This window comes from Myotis lucifugus, unplaced genomic scaffold (genome assembly GCF_000147115.1).
Source record: "Myotis lucifugus unplaced genomic scaffold, Myoluc2.0 scaffold_115, whole genome shotgun sequence".
In the NCBI taxonomy this organism is placed as follows: domain Eukaryota; kingdom Metazoa; phylum Chordata; class Mammalia; order Chiroptera; family Vespertilionidae; genus Myotis; species Myotis lucifugus.
In genome coordinates this window covers 3,296,705-3,313,211 of record NW_005871163.1, presented here as the reverse complement: position 1 = coordinate 3,313,211, position 16,507 = coordinate 3,296,705, and the positions used below count along the sequence as shown (strand labels likewise).

General features: G+C 39.7%; 1 protein-coding gene across 1 annotated transcript in view; it reads left to right on the top strand.

Annotated features, from left to right (window-relative positions):
* RAB8B (RAB8B, member RAS oncogene family) overlaps nt 1-16,507 on the top strand; it is a 62,604-nt gene that overhangs the window by 28,026 nt on the left and 18,071 nt on the right. The window contains exon 3 of the mRNA XM_023757828.1: nt 15,074-15,129. Coding sequence (XP_023613596.1) covers nt 15,074-15,129 — 56 coding nt within the window. The remainder of the gene's footprint in view (nt 1-15,073; nt 15,130-16,507) is intronic.

Genomic DNA, 16,507 nt, shown 5'->3' with positions numbered 1-16,507 from the left:
CTAACAGACCATTTGGGGTTAAAAATACACAGTCATTGTGTGTCATGTTGAACTTCTTTGCATCACTGTCGTATGCGTTTCCTGACCTAATGACTGTACTGTCCAAATTGGGAACATAACGTTGTGACCACCAGATGTGGAAACCCTGCCCTGGGCTTGCCTGAGGACATCCTTGAACTGACAGTGTGTCTGTGAAATGATCATGTGAGTAGGTCATTCTGGTTTTATTTTTCATATTAGTAATTGAGGATTACAGTTAGGGTGCTATCAGTATACTTTTGCATCAGTTCAAAAACTGAGTAGATAAACCTAACATTGTAAAATACAACCTTTTTGACTGCAGAAGTAAAATTTTCAACTTGATGGTCATTTGTTTTGTTTAGTTATTTTCTCGGGTGTTTATGTATGGCAATTCTCTGGCTCTACCCATCCCTCACACACTCAAGAGCCCAGAATTCTGTACCCGAGTTTACTTTTTAAATAATCCATATATGCCTGCTGTTTCTCTTTTCTAATCCACAATGTAATATGGGTCCTTAGGACTAGAAAGATGAGTTAAAAATAGACAATGCAAATTATTCACCAAGGCCACGTTTGCCCTTTGGGTGTGTGGGAATTCACCGTGAGCCTCAGCTGAGCAGCTTCCAAAGTCCAGTGAGCTCACTTTATTAAAGCTTGCACTGTTGCCCTCTCCTGTTTTAAAACTGATTAGATTAATTGAATATGACTAATAAATTATAGTATGGCAAACTCAGATTTATCTGTGTTAATTAGGGACGGTGATAGCATGGAAAATACAGTGTGCAGATGGTGCCTTTCCTCCTGGGTTTGTGTCTGCAGATGCCACAAAGACACATCCTGTGAAAGCAACCTCACATTTCTTTATCCCTTTCTTTCTCTTCCCACATGTTCTTGTTCAGGTGACAGCAAATAAACTGGAACTGTAGGAATTAGAGAAAGAGGGACAAATTTGTCCGAGCTATTTGGTAAATAATGGTTGAAGTCTTCAGTTAGCATGGGCTCTTTCAGATGCAGTGCGTGACCCATTTGTTTGGTGTGCTTTATCAATGCTTTTTTCCCCATAGAAATAGCATTATACTCAACTAGAGGCCCAGTGCACGAAATTCATGCACGGGTATGGTCCCTAGGCCTGGCCAGTGATCAGGGCCATTCAGGGTCTTCCTTCCCCCAGCTGCTGGCTGCCAGCCGGGGCCTTGCTTCATTCCACACCACCCCCTGGTGGTCAGTGCACGTCATAGCCAGCAGTCGAACTCCTGGTCGGTCAAACTCCCAAGGGGACAATTTGCATATTAGCCTTTTATTATATAGGGTGACAAGATTTTGCAAGAGCAGTCCCCCACAGCTTCTTTAATCCAGAATTTGAAGTATAATTATAGTGAGTACTATTTCAACTTTAACATGTGTAATATTTTCTTCAAAATTGCTCACTGCAAAAATAATAGAAGACTAGGTGAAAATTTTAAGTTCATAATTTTGAAAATCATCTCGCAATAACATACCCTAATATAACTACTTTACTGTTTCACATGTTGCTGGCCATATGCACATGTTTTCTACCTAGTTACAGAGATAGTACACTTTATATTTTGCTTTTATAACATTATAACATAAATACTTTCTAAGTTTCTATATAACCTTGATATGATCAAGGGTTACTTTTCCCTCCCCCTCCCCCTCCCCCTCCCCCTCCCCCTCCCCCTCTCCCTCTCCCTCTCCCTCTCCCTCTCTCCTTCCATCCATCCCTTTCTAAAATCAATAAACATATCCTCAGGGGAGGGTTAAAAAAAAAAAAAAGAAAAGAATTGTATGTCTTGAAAGAAGTGGGTAAAGGGAAACATAAGGTGAATAATTTTCCTATCCAAGATTGAGGGCTGGTTAGTAGAAACTGCAGTTAAGTTTCTTGCTTTAACACCTGAGGCCTCTATCTTGGTGTTGGGAGTGGATAGGCAGCAGGGGACTTGGATAGTATGTTACACTTTGAACTTGATTTTATAAAAACAAGCTGATAAAATATAACTTGAAATATTTTTTGCTCAATTTTGGAGAAATTATTTTGTGCGGCACTGGCTGATTTTCCAGTATCAGGATGGCTTTTTAAAAAACAGTCTCTTGTCAATATTGTTTAGGTTTTCTTCTTCCCCAACCCCCACAAACACTGGGATTTAAAATTAGGGCGAATAATAGTCGAATGTGAAGTCCAGTATAGCATATTTTGACAACCCACTCATTTTATGCTTTGAATATAATTATTACTCATCCTTTGTGTATTTAAAGTGGCAGTTAGCTAGGGGACAATGGGGACGAAAGAAAATATGAAGTGCTCAAGCTCCTTCATTAGTCGGGATGGCATCTGTAAGTCTGAAACATAGGTTAGAGAAACTCTTGGGTTTCCCAGCCCAGTTGTAACATTGTATTCTATTTTACAAGGCAAGCCAAGGAAGTAGTTAGGCGGCGGAATTTTTTATCACCCTATAAAGTTAGAAAAATGTCTTAAATATTTAGAGGTGGATTACTATATATATGCGAGACGCATAATTGGCTTGTAGAAGTGTTAACTGTATACATGAAGGTTATAGAGTGTTGTCAACTTTAAGCTTTTGTATTACAGGGAAATGTGTTTACAAATGAGGACGATGTTATCATAGGTAGACGTTTCTCATTTTTGATTGGGAAAAACTGTAATCAGTGTCATTTCTGTTGATTTTTGTCTCATTCTTTGACTTGCATATACTCCATCTGTTTGCTTTAGCGCTCCTCATTGGCAGTCGCTTATCATCATTATCCATCTGTCACCCTGGCTGCAGTGAGCTGTACGTGCTGCTTACTTTTACTACCCTTTTGTGGCATTGATGTTGCTGCTGATCAAGAAAAGCCTTTCTTCTAACTAGATTCTGAGCACTGTGAATCTGCAGTTACATTGTTTTATTATCTCTGATGACTTTCCTTTTCCTTAGACAAGTCAGCGGGGGGGTAGGATGGGAAGAGGTGAGGTGGGTATTGCAGGAGAGTCTGACTAGATCAGTGATGGCGAACCTTTTGAGCTCGGCGTGTCAGCATTTTGAAAACCCCTAACTTAACTCTGGTGCCGTGTCACATACAGAAATTTTTTTGATATTTGCAACCATAGTAAAACAAAGACTTATATTTTTGATATTTATTTTATATATTTAAATGCCATTTAACAAAGAACCAAAAAAATGAGTTCGTGTGTCACCTCTGACACGTGTGTCATAGGTTCGCCATCACTGGACTAGATGATTCTTTGCTTCAGCCTCAAGTAATTTGGTACAGACACCCCATCCCACCCTAAAAAAAAGTTGATTTGTATTAACTGAATGAGGAAAATTGCTAAATTTTACATTTTGCACCACTATAAGCTGAAATCTTTCTAAAGAAGTGATTTGGAAATTTTCCTGGAAAATAATAAGATTGTAGCCAGAGTTTGTTTCAGCCCTGGTTGCTAACTTTAAACTTTTGTTCTGGGAAAACCCATATATATTTTACATTGGTAACAATCTTTTTTGTTTTTTCTCTTTTAAGAACTCATTCTCAAAGGGAAACATATATATCACTTGTTTTTAGTTAGTTGCCCCATGTAGTATTGTTACTTAGTTCTATTACTTTATAATTTTCTCTTCTTTTTTAGTTTTCACTTACATCCAAATGAATGGAAAACATGATACATGGTCATACTTGGAAGGATCTAGCAGATCAGTTTCACTGCATTTTTGGTGCAACATCATTGGAATGTGGTTGTAATTTTTTCCGGTGATAGTTTCAGTGATTTGGCAGTATGGTTTTCCCGTAACAATAGTATGCAAATTCAGAGATTTGCCTTTTTATCGTCATCTTTTGAATAACCACAATATTCCCTTCACCCTTAACTGAAACAGTGTACTTTGACTCTGAGTTGTCAAAGTACAAACAAGGAAATTCCAGGTTTAGGAAGGTGGTAGTGACTCATACTGGAGGGATTTGCCTGCTATAAAGGTACACCTTCTCAGAAACAGTAGGTGGAGCAGAGGAGATGCATGTGGTTCCATTTAGGAGCAGTTTGGTTCTTGAGATGCTCATGAATTAATAACAGGAAAGAGATGGAAATCTCAGAGGCATTCTGAATTTTTAAAAAAATATATTTTATTGATTCTTTACAGAGAGGAAGGGAGAGGGACAGAGAGTTAGAAACATCGATGAGAGAGAAACATCGATCAGCTGCCTCCTGCACACTCCCCACTGGGTATATGCCTGCAACCAAGGTACATGCCCTTGACTGGAATCGAACCTGGGACCCCTGAATCCGCAGGCCGATGCTCCATCCACTGAGCCAAACTGGTTAGGGTGGCATTCTGAACTTTTATTCTTCAAGAAAGTTTAGTTAATAAATTAGGCTCTTTATGAAAAGATTTTATTGATGGTAAACATCCTTTCTTTGAGAACATTTAGAATCTACATTTTGACAACTTCAAGCACATTGCTACTTCCAGATTGAGTAACACTTAAAGCACATTTCCTTTTGAAAGTGCAAGGTTTGCAAAAGAGACTTGTCATGCATTCATTTGCCCATTCTCAGATGGGGAGCTGAATCCTGGGTAATCTCTGCTGGCTCTTTAATCAGATTTAAAATTCTCAATGCTTCCTAAGATTATAGCTGTGTTATTACATTTCCTTTGCTATTTCTGTTTTCCTCTCTTGATATTTTGGTAGTTCTAGCATTTTAGAAACCTTTTATTTGTGATTCAAAACATAGTTATATTTTAGTAGTTTTTGCCCTTTTATTTTACCAAAGAGATTTAAAGGGTTAATTAAATCTTTATATTTAAATCTTTAAACCCTTGGAGACTCTCACATATAGGCATTACTTAAACTTATTCTTAACTGTACTATTTTTGTATCTGTCATGCATATGTTTATGGCTCAACTAAAAATTAGTAAATCCTTCCTAATTTCCTGAATTAGTTTGAGTTTGTTATCTTTTGTTAGTGTGATTAGATTTTATAGGTACAGTTATCTTATAAAGAACTAGAGGCCTGATGCACAAAGATTCGTGCAAGAATAGGCCTTCCTTCCCCTGGCTGCCGGCACCGCCTTTGCTCCGGCCGGAGCCGCCTTCCACCTCTCACCTTGTCACGTCAATTTGCATATTCCCTCCTTATTGGCTGTGGGTGCCGCCATCTTTGTCGTGAAGTTATGTTCAATTTGCATATTCCATCTTTATTAGATAGGATGCCAAGAGTTGAATTTAATTCAGTAACAATTAGAGTGTTCTAAGAGTGTCAAGATGTGCAGCTTTTTCAGCAGGAAGTGGTAATATGTGTCACTTCATTTACACCATAAATGGGGCTTAGCATATCACTTCTTAGTCACAGAATGGAAGAGCCAAAGAAATCTGAAAAATTCTAGTCTTCTTTCTGTCTTCTTTTTCAAAAAGTCAGGTGTCTTTTTTAAGGACAAGTTATATTCAAAGACCACTTGTTAGTCCACTTTTTAAAAAATCCTCCTATCCTGTTGAATTTAACAAAACTAACATATTTGGCTGCCAGTGATCATTTCAAACTGTTGTTAAAGTGTCTTCTAAACTTACTTTTAAAGTGTTTTCCCTTCTAAACTTTAGACTTTCTAATTTCCAAACAAACAAAAAATAGATTGTAAATTTGAATATAAATAAAACAAAAATTAAATGGTTCTAACTATATACCACAAAATTGGTCCTTGGCAAAAATATGCTTTTATGAACTTAAAAAATGTGTATTTGCCAAAGAGCAATGTCTTGAACTCCTTTTTTTTTCAACCTAAGTAACATTCTTACCTTTATTTCTAAATTTGCATACTTTCTCCAAGACCTTAATTTATTTTGGAAAAAAAAAGTATTTTAAAACTTCAATCTATGACTCATATTTTTTCTTATTTCAGGAATCTGTTTTTCTAATTAGAGATTTTAGCCAATTATCATAAAGTCAGCTACTCTAAAATTTCGTTAATCTCCAGTTTAAAAGTCCACACAAAAAAGCATAAGCAAAATGTGGGTGTCGAAGTTTCAAAAATGGCAGAATCCATCTACATTGTATCTTCATCATCTATATATTTATATATATATATATATATATATATATATATACACACACACACACATACATATATATATATATACACAAACACACACACACACACTAGATGCCCGGTGCACAAAAATTTGTGCACTGGCGGGGGAGGGGGTATCCCTCAGCCCCACTTTTGCCCTCTCACAGTCTGGGACCCCTCCGAAGATAACAATATGCTGGCTTAGGTCCGCTCCCCGGGTGACAGATGGCACACCCGATCCCTCAGTGCCTGCCCCGCCACCCCAGGTCGCGCACACGGCAGGGCCGATCCAGGGATTGGGGTGCCGCCCCAGGTCTGGCACTCGGCACATATATATGCCTAAGTGACCATTTGACTGTTCAACTGGTAGCTATGACGAGCACTGACTACCAGGCTGCAGATGCTCAATGAACAGGCATGGAAACATGGAACAGACTGATGAAATCTCAGAGGGAAGTGGGGAGGGGACAGGGCAGGAAGAGATTAACCAAAGATCTTATATGCATACTATTCATGCACCGGTGGGGTCCCTCGGCCTCGCCTGCAAGGATCGGGCCAAAACCAGCAGTCTGACATCCCCCGAGGGGTCCTGGATTGCAAAAGGGCACAGGCGAGGCCGAGGTCCCCACAAATCCATGCACTGGACCTCTAGTTAATAATAAAAATCTAAGTAAGGAAGTGAACATACCATTTCTTAAAGTGCATTTTAATATTTAGGAAACTTTTTTCTGTTTCTGGGATATCTCTGAAATGTAAATAGAAAGACCACATAACCACATTTTGATAGTCTGGGGTCACAGATGTTGTTTCCAAATGTCCTTTTGAAACAAAGTACATGTTTTAATTGTAAAAGTGCAGTGTTAAATTTCTGCTTCTTAATGTAGGTCAAAGGGGATCGATAACCCAGGTTTTTTCTTTGTTGATGTTAAACCCAGCATTGGAATCTTGCATTGTTGTCATTCAGTGGGAGGCTAAATATCCCAGAAATCTGAAGTCTTTTTTCATGTCTCTCCTGACTGCATCCAAATTGGATTTTTAAAAGAATTTCCGTGGGAACGAGGTGTTTAAAACCTCAGTTGAAGGTCCCTGCTGTTTCTCCACCCCTGATTTTCCTGGGCCACGCAGCAGACTTTCCTTGGAGTAAGCCCAGCAAGTACACAGGCAGGAGACAGAGCTGTGTGTGTGCTGCACCACCCACAGGGCAAAAATGCAGCAAGTCACAGCTTATGCTGAAGGTCAGGACAACTGGCTGGCCCCAGAGAGTTAGTCTTAAGGCCAGGAAAAGTCCTTCCCACTCTTTCCCACACTGCAGCAACGGTATCCTTTCATTCATTCACAAACCCAGGGGAAACCTCCCTATTCTCCTGGACAGAAAAGGTTAGATTATTAATATCTGTTGGCTAATTTGACTTTAGTGAAAAATAACTTTGTGAATCTGTTCCCTTTCCATGTTAAATTATATCTAATTTGTGGAATAAAAGGTGGCCCAATACTGGTCATTCTAAGTTCCTTTTCCCTGTTAGGTCTGTTAGCTGTGGGGCTGAGTCTGGTTCAAAGTTTCTTTCCCTCTGTACTGCTGGTCAAGCCCTCCCTCCAGTTGCACCACAGGTTTCTGAGACATATCTGATAAGCTGTCTTTTCATAAGTGCTGACTTCATATCCTTCACTAGAGCCTCACTATCCAGTCTCTGCCAGCTCTTGTTCCTGTGAATGGCCTGGACAAGGCTCAGGCCTCAAGTCCCACTTTATCTTCTCCTCAGAGGGGCAGGGCAGAGGCCCCCTCCCCCACTCCCTTGTCCTGGCTCCCTCCTTCCAGCCTTTGGAATGAAAAATCAGAACTCCTTTGTTCCCCAACCAGAGTGCCACTCCCAGCAGTGACCAAATGTGTCTTCTTCCTGTTGCCCTTGGCCCAAATGGAAGCTCCTATTCCTCCAGGCACGGAAGGAAATGGCCCTGAACCCCTGCTTAAAATCTGAGTAGCCAGCATTCCTTGCTCTAGCACCAGCCCCTGCTCTGCCCCCTCATTTTCTGAATTTGATCCAGTCTTGCTCTTGATCACAGGCCATCTTTAAATGGAGCAAAGGTGGGAAGTAGTGCCTGCTCTGCCTCCCCACTAAATCTAGAAGGTGCCTTTCATCTCTAAAATTTGGTTTGATTTTTCTACTACCAGGAGTGAATGAGTGCCTCCACATCTCATTTTTCTAGATAAGTAATCATTGCTTTTTAAAAATTATGAGTAATTCCAAGTATGCATAATATAAAACACTTCCACATCCATGTACCACCACGTAGTTTTAGAAACAATTACTCGCCGAAACCGGTTTGGCTCAGTGGATAGAGCGTCGGCCTGCGGATTCAAAGGTCCCAGGTTCGATTCCGGTCAAGGGCATGTACTTGGGTTGCGGGCACATCCCCGGTGGGGGGATGTGCAGGAGGCAGCTGATCGATCTTTCTCACTCATCGATGTTTCTAACTCTCTGACCCTCTCCCTTCCTCTCTGTAAAAAATCAATAAAATATATTAAAAAAAAAAAACAAACAAAAAAAAACAATTACTTACAGAGTTGAAGTGCCTCCCTAGTCCCTCCTCTTCCATTTCTCTCCAAAGGTAACAGTTATCTGGATTTTGTTGATAATCATTCTCATGCATGTTTTTATATTTAAATTATACCTGGGTATATATAAAAATGATACATACTGTTGGTATGGGTATTTATTCAAATATGTTTTTATTGGTTTAGAGAGGAAGGGAGAGGGAGAGAGAAAGAGAGAAACATTGATGTTAGAGAGAAACATCGATCGGCTGCCTCCTGTATGCACTCCGACCAGGGAACAAATCGGCAACCTGGGTATGTGTCCTGACTGGGAATCGAACCAGTGACCTTTAGGTGCACAAGAAGAAGCTCAGTCAACTGAGCCACACCAGCCAGGGTGGTTTGGGAATTTTTGAAAATTTACAGAAATGGTTTGACTATTTAAATTTCTGCAGTTGCTTTTTTCACTTAACCTTGTTTTTAGATTCATTCATGTTGATAGATGTGGCTGTTGTTCACTGCTCATGAGTGTTCCCTTGTATACCAAGGTATTCTCCTACTGTGGACATTTCCGTTGTTGCTAAGGTTTTGTTGTGACCCTTAAAGAGGAAGCCTCCTCAGGAGACATGGATATTTTTATACATGTCTGTTTGGGAAGACCTGATCTTTAAATGCCAAACTTCACTTTTAATCCTTTTTTGTGAATCTGGTAAGTGAATCTGGTAAGTTGCCATGTCTCTTAGGCCTCAGTACAAAGGGAAGACTGGACTCAACAATTTCTAAGGTACTTTTTTTGTACTGATTTTGGAGAGAGAGGGAGGGAGAGAGGAAAAAGAGAGAGAGAATGAGAGAGAGGGAGAGAGATTTGTTGTTTCACTTGTTTATTCTTTCATTGGCTGATTCTCGTATATGCCCTGACCTGGGATTGCACCCACAACCTTGGCGTATGGGCACGGTGCTCAGACCAACTGAACTACCTGGCCAGGGTTCTAAGGTACTTTCTAAAAGGTCTAGAAATCTAGGATTTCTTTCACATTTGCTTCCCTACCTCCTTATAGTGTATAGTACAGTGATGGCGAACCTATGACACGTGTGTCAGAGGTGACACGCAAACTCATTTTTTTGGTTGATTTTTCTTTGTTAAATGGCATTTAAATATATAAAATAAATATAACAAATGTCTTTGTTTTACTATGGTTGCAAATATCAAAAAATTTCTATATGTGACACGGCACTAGAGTTAAGTTAGGGTTTTTCAAAATGCTGACACGCTGAGCTCAAAAGATTCGCCATCACTGGTATAGTATGTACAATGGGTTCATAAAAAGTAAAAATCTGTGTGTGTGTGTGTGTGTGTGTGTGTATTTAACTCAAAATTAGCCTTTGAGTCCCTTGAGAATGTTTTCTTATAATTTGTATTTCCTATTTTATTGACTAGATAAATATCAATGAGAAAACTGGCACTGCTGCTTTCAGCCATAAAAAAATTAACAACAGGGCACATTCAGAAACATGGAAGCAACGTTGGAGTCTTGTCTCCAGAATGTAGATGTGGGGCTGTGTGGCTAGCTGGGAAGTCTGCATGCAGCCTGGTGGCTCATGGATTGTTCATGAGTTGGGATGACTCAGGGTCATGATTTTGAACATGAATTATTGTATGATATGCTGCCAAAAGACAGTGATGCTTTCTAAAAGGCGATCGAGAACGGAAGGGCATTTTGACCCAAAATGTAATGCCCTTCAAAGCTATGTTTTTTGAGTTATATAGTCCTTTTAAATGGGGAAAAAAGGCACTCTCTTACTGCAGGATAGGCTGTAATGTAGCTCTTGCTGCTGTTGATATGACAGCCCCTCCTTTGCAGTCTGATCATTTGGGGCTGGAGCACAAGCCAGGCCTTTGGGACTGTGGGCTCAAGGGCTCTCCTGGGAGTGATCACAGTTTAACCACAGAGATGTCGTCTTCGCTATTTGGGTTGCTCATTGTCCTTTTTTTATCTTCATATTTCCTGCTTGGTGGCTGAAGACTAGGCGAAATTTCCTTCCAAGAAGTACTCTAGTTATCACGAAATTTAATGACCTTCATGGTAGGGTAGTAGGGATAGCTGTTATGATTTGTCTGTTTCATATGGCTATGAATATGAAGTTGTATTCATTAGATAGATTTGAGTATTAGTCTAACAGATATTATGATTGATTCAACATCTTTTCTGCTCTCCTAATTTTAGTAGCCTGTGGATCTGGAGGAGTGACCCAGCTCTGGGGAATGGGACTTGATTAATCTAAATTTAGGATAGGTTTTGATTAATTGAATCTTGCTAACTGACTAGGCAGTGATTGGTTCAGGAACTCAGCCTTAGTCCCCAGAACATGACATGCCCGTGGTTATAAATCTGGTTATAAATCCAACAATGAGACTTGAAGGAAAGGTCGCTGGAGGCTTTGGGGAAACAGTTCTTCACTTTTAAGAAAGAGACACAGGAAGATGATCTCTTTTCTTCTTGGTATTGCTGTTGTGGTCAGGAACTGCTATCAGTCAGAGGATGCAACTGATACTCCCAGGAGGGCAGAGCCAAAGGAGATGCAGAGAAATGAGCCGGAACTACTGGACTGAGCCACCTCCAAACCCCAACTCACCACTGGGCATGTTATATGAGTCAACAAATTACCTTAAGATAGTTTGATTTGTGGTTTCTGTTGCAGCAGAAAGCATCCTAATTGATATAATTGTCTTAGTCTTCTTATGAGTGGTTATTCTTTTAGTCTTGGAGTAGCCTCAGAAAGTTATTTTTCCTTTAAAAAGTAAAGTGATTATTAATCTACTATATATTCTACTGATATTGTTGTCAAATTAAGTGCAATATAAAGATCTTCATTTTTTTACTGTAATAAGATTTCTCAGCATCCGTACTCTTGTTACGTAGTAAACTAAGAACACGTTGGACTTCCATGGTTTTCCTAGCCCTCTCCACGTGTAGTAGCATTTAACCTTTATGCGATGTTGTAAGCATATTAACCTTTCACTTAGTATCTACTGTGCACATGTTTCTGTGTGCAGCCTGACTGGCAGAGAGGATGGAGCTCTTGCTTGATGTGAGACCAATTCAGAGCAATATGTTAATAAGCCAGATAACACCGGATTGAATTACAGGCCAAAGGCAGGCCTGGGAGAAGCGATGGACATGGCTGAGTAGACAGCTGAGGAAGGAGGGAGGGAGAGAAGAACTGCATGGGTGGAGAGGCATCCTCAGAGAAGGCTGCCAGTGAGGTGGCCACGCACACGCAGCGGGGAGGACGGGTGCAGGCCCCTGCGAGGAACAGAGGCCTAAGGGAGACCGGCAGAGGTAGTGTCGGGAGAGCGGTGTATCCAGTGGAAGAGGCTGTGTTGCCAGACTGAGGGAGCTGGAAGTTGGATCCACAGCCTCTTAAGTAGTGAGGTGCATTACCTCAGGGATTGCTGAACGTTATTCTCACGGTGTTGGGCAGGGGAATGAGACCAGGGAGAGAGGTGGGCACAGCGTCCTGGGAAGCTATTATAATCCTTGCGTGATGTGACACGATCTGCAGGATAATAGAATCTGGATGTGTAATATCTTACATTTATATGGAGTTTCAGAGTCCCCACAGCACAATCATACATGTTATCTAATTTACCTGTTAGATCCTCTCCATCTTTTTTAAGGATGAGGAGGATATAGAGATTCAGAGCAATTAATCAACCTCCGAAAAGCTGTTAATGACAGGCCCTAACAGACAGTCTGGGTCTTTTAACTTCCAGGTTCTGTGCTTTTCAATAATAATATAAACAACATTTTCCATTTTTAGTGAAATTAAAGTTGTGTTAATTTGACTATGCTTACAGCATTTGTCTATCAACTGGCTCCCGACAGGCGCATAAACAAAAGCTAAATACCAGTTCACAACTCTTACAAACATTGAAAACAGCTGAATAGTGAAAAGATGGTTAAGTTTCCCAGATAATGGTAAAACCTCCTCAGATAACAGAAAGGTAATCCTTCTAACAAATACAAAAAACAAAAGGCTAGGTCAGTAGAAAGTTTCCTAAATGTCTTAAATGAATGAGAGTAATTGAGACTTTAAGGGAGCTTCAAAATGGCTTTGTTGAATGAAGGTGGAAAAGTTGCCCATGACTCCCAACTACAGGCAAAAACAACATTGGAAGAACAGGAGTTACAATCTCAATGAGCCAGAATAAGGAAAGTATTCATATGGACAGGCATTTGATATACATCATCTCTTATGTAAACTGTAAACTATTAAATCATGGAATGTTGGATAGTAGCCTTCCAATTAAGAAAGTTAATTTTACAGCTATACAGTCTACATTTTAAAAGTCATGGATTTTTCTTCTTTTTTATTATGGTTTAAACACACACACACACACACACACACATAAAATTTATCATCTTAACCATATTTGTATGTGTACAGTTCAGTAAATATGGTCACATTGTTGTCAAACAAGTCTTTAGAGAGTTTTCATCTTTTGCAAATCTTAAAGCAGTATGCCCATTAAACAACTACTCTCTTTTCCCCCTCTCTCCATCCCCGGGGAACTACCATCCTATTTTCTGTTTCTATGAATTTGGAAAATTATGAATTTTGTAAATGTTAATATCAAGAAACATTAATTGAATACCTGTTAATTGAATACTGTTCTTAATGTCTGGACCAAAAAACCGTAAAGGATAGCTGAGAATTCCTCGAGGGCCTTTGTTACACTGGACTCAGAGATGTGTAAAAAGATAAATCACAATAACAATCAGTGCGTATTAAATCGTAAATGAGTGAGGGCCACAGTAAAATCTGTGTGATGCTAACAATAATATCTATACGGTTTTGCTAAGTGTTGCCCCTGCCGCTGCCAACCCTGCTATAGCGAGGTGCCTGGAGGAAACATGAGCCAGATAACCTGGGATACTGGGTCTCAGATCGTCCTTGCTCACAGTAGCGGTGGTTATTAGTGAGGGAACGAATATTGAGATGCTGCCCTACTAGATTAGCTGGGGTGTGATAGTTGTCTATTTCAAGATCCACAAAAGTACCTAAAAAGGGTCCCGGGGGGAAAGTGCCACACAAAGAAGAAGGGGAAAACCCACTTGGTTTTATATGAAGCTGGAGCTGGCAAGCGGCCTTTTGGGGTGTTCCCAATGTTGATATATAGAAATGTTGTGTAGCATAGCCATTGAAGGCTCTCCCCACGCCATAGATAACTACAGTTAATGCTTCAGTCACTGTAGAGGATACATAATTGACATGTGTGTTTTTTAAGTGCCTTGGAAACCGCTTTCCAGGGTTCTGTATAGAATGCAAAAGAATAGAAAATTTTAAAATAAAGCTTGAGTAGCCAGATGATGAAGATTTAGCAAACTGCAACCGAGTTGTATTCACTAACAGGTCCCATTAGAGAAAGAGTGGCAGCTTGTTCCTGACAGAGCATGCTGATAATTGTCCAGGACTTTGTGGTCCTTGTAGTTGAAACTGCTAAATAAGTATTGAGCCGCCATAGTGGGGAAGAAATAGGTGAGGGAGGGGTTGAACTTGGAGCGACCACCTGAGCCCCAGATGACTTTCTCATGCTACCTGGCAGGCTCAGTTGAGTGCTTTTTAAGTTTGGCTTCGTATTAGAATTAATTACCTAGAGAGCTTTGAAAATTACTAGTGCACAGACCTTACCTTTGGCCATTTAAGTCAGAATCTCAGAATTTGGGGAAGGGAGCAGGCCTAGTTATAAGGGGTTTTTGTTGTTAACTTTTAAAGTTTCCCAAGTAATTCTAAAGTGCAGCCAGGGCTAAAACTATTTTAGTTATTTCAGCTCTAGCCAGTAAGATGCGGGGAACATTTATTAAAATGTATGTAAAATACTTCTTAACTGTATAAAATAAATATTCAGGCTTTCCCATCCCTGCCCTCAAATAGACAGGGTTTTTGTTTGTTTGTTTATTTGTTTGTTTGGGGTTTTTTTGTTTTGCTTTTTGCTTAGCCAGTTGCAGATTCTAAAGAAACAACTGGAGGAGGAGATGAGGAAGACATTGTGAAGAGGTCCCATGGCTGTCTTTAGGGACAGACCGAGCATGGGGGGGGCGGGGTAGGAAACATTGTTTATATGTATTTCAGGAAGTAGAAAATATGGCATGTTCTCAATCTATCCAACTTATGTAACTTTGAGGGATGTCATCCATTTATGTCAAAATAATGACACATATAAAACATTGCATTTAACATGTGTAGGAATTCTTTGCAGAGTAATTCCTTTCTTCAGCCTGGATTCAGAGCAGACATACCATTCACACCCTCTTCTGTGTTCACATTTTCCAGGGCGTTGGAGAACTTTTTTTTTTCCCAATAGAAATCTTTGTTCTTTTTCTAATAAGACTTGGATTACATTTGAAGAAATTTAGCATGTCTTTCTTTTTCTGGCAGGAATTGATTTTCAGAACGATAGAACTTGATGGAAAGAAAATTAAGCTTCAGATATGGTAAGTAAATATATATATATCTATATCTATCTATCTATATATATATAGATAGATAGATATATATATACACTATATACACACATAAGAGTTTCTACTTTACTTAGGAATTGAATGTGGGAATTAAATGTGCATTGTGATAAGTTAGAGCTATTCTGTGATAGCTGAAACATCTTTTCTTTGTCAGAACCAAGGGGAAATGGGTAAGTATTCACAGGTCTCTCCACCAAGAGTGGGCAGGTAAGGAATGGTATCCTCACCAACTCACAGCCAGAAGAGATCTGAGAGCTCATTCTTCCCAAATGCTAATTTTATCGGGGAGGAAACTAAATTCTAGAGTGTATGTTACTATTTCACTGTAGTTGTTGCAGCTGTGAAATCAGATAAGGCTTAGTAGTCAAGTGGTAGGAACCCTAAACAGGAAGTGCAGATCTAGGTTCTTGCCAGGACTACCTCTAAATTGAGGACGTGGAGCCAGTTGCTTCCTTTCTTAGAGCCTACTTTTCTTCATTTGTAAACTGATTGATTAAACGGATGATATCTGAGTTCCCCTCCAGCTCTGATATTTTATCGTTTATTTGTATATGTCTTCTCATTAAATAAAAAAAAATGGGGAACACTAGACTAGCAATAGGGAGAAAGAAGTCATACTTGTCATCTCTCATGTTGCAATATGCAAGGCAAAGATCTCCTTAAGACCACCCAAATCTGACTGGTTCATTCCTGAAGCATCTGTCAAACTGCAGTGAATAAATATGGTTCTTCCAGATTGCCAGGTTGAATATTTTTTACTTGAACTCAGAAACTCATAGATTTATTTTTTTAACCTCCTATAAGCTGGTTTAATTTCTTTCAGTGCAGGGCCTTCCATGGTGAGCCACATAGAATTGGAGCCTTGGGAAAGGTTTTTGATGTGTACTGGTCTAATGTGTGATGATGACAGTAGCAGACATAGCTTAGAAATTGAGAGCTCCACAGACTATACAGGGTAAAATAGTAACGTAATATACAGTGGGGCCTTGACTTACGAGTTTAATTCGTTCTGAGACTGAGCTCGTTAAGGAGCTCGTTAACTAACTCAAATTACTCTGTCAACTCAATGCAAAAAATCGGCCGAGAGACAGCTGGTATCTCAAAAAACTCGTTAGTCAGGACACTCATAAGTCAAGGCCCCACTGTATATGAACTTATTTTTTAGACTGATTTTCTTCCTTGAATCTCAGGATGGGAATAGAATGAGAACATTGTATTGAAATATACTAGCACCACTTTTACAAAGGAGGAAACTAGGATTTAGAGTGGTTAGTGATAAAGCTCTGACAACAACCCAAATCTCCCAGAGCATCGTGTCAGTTTTATATATTAGCATAGTCGTTCCCAG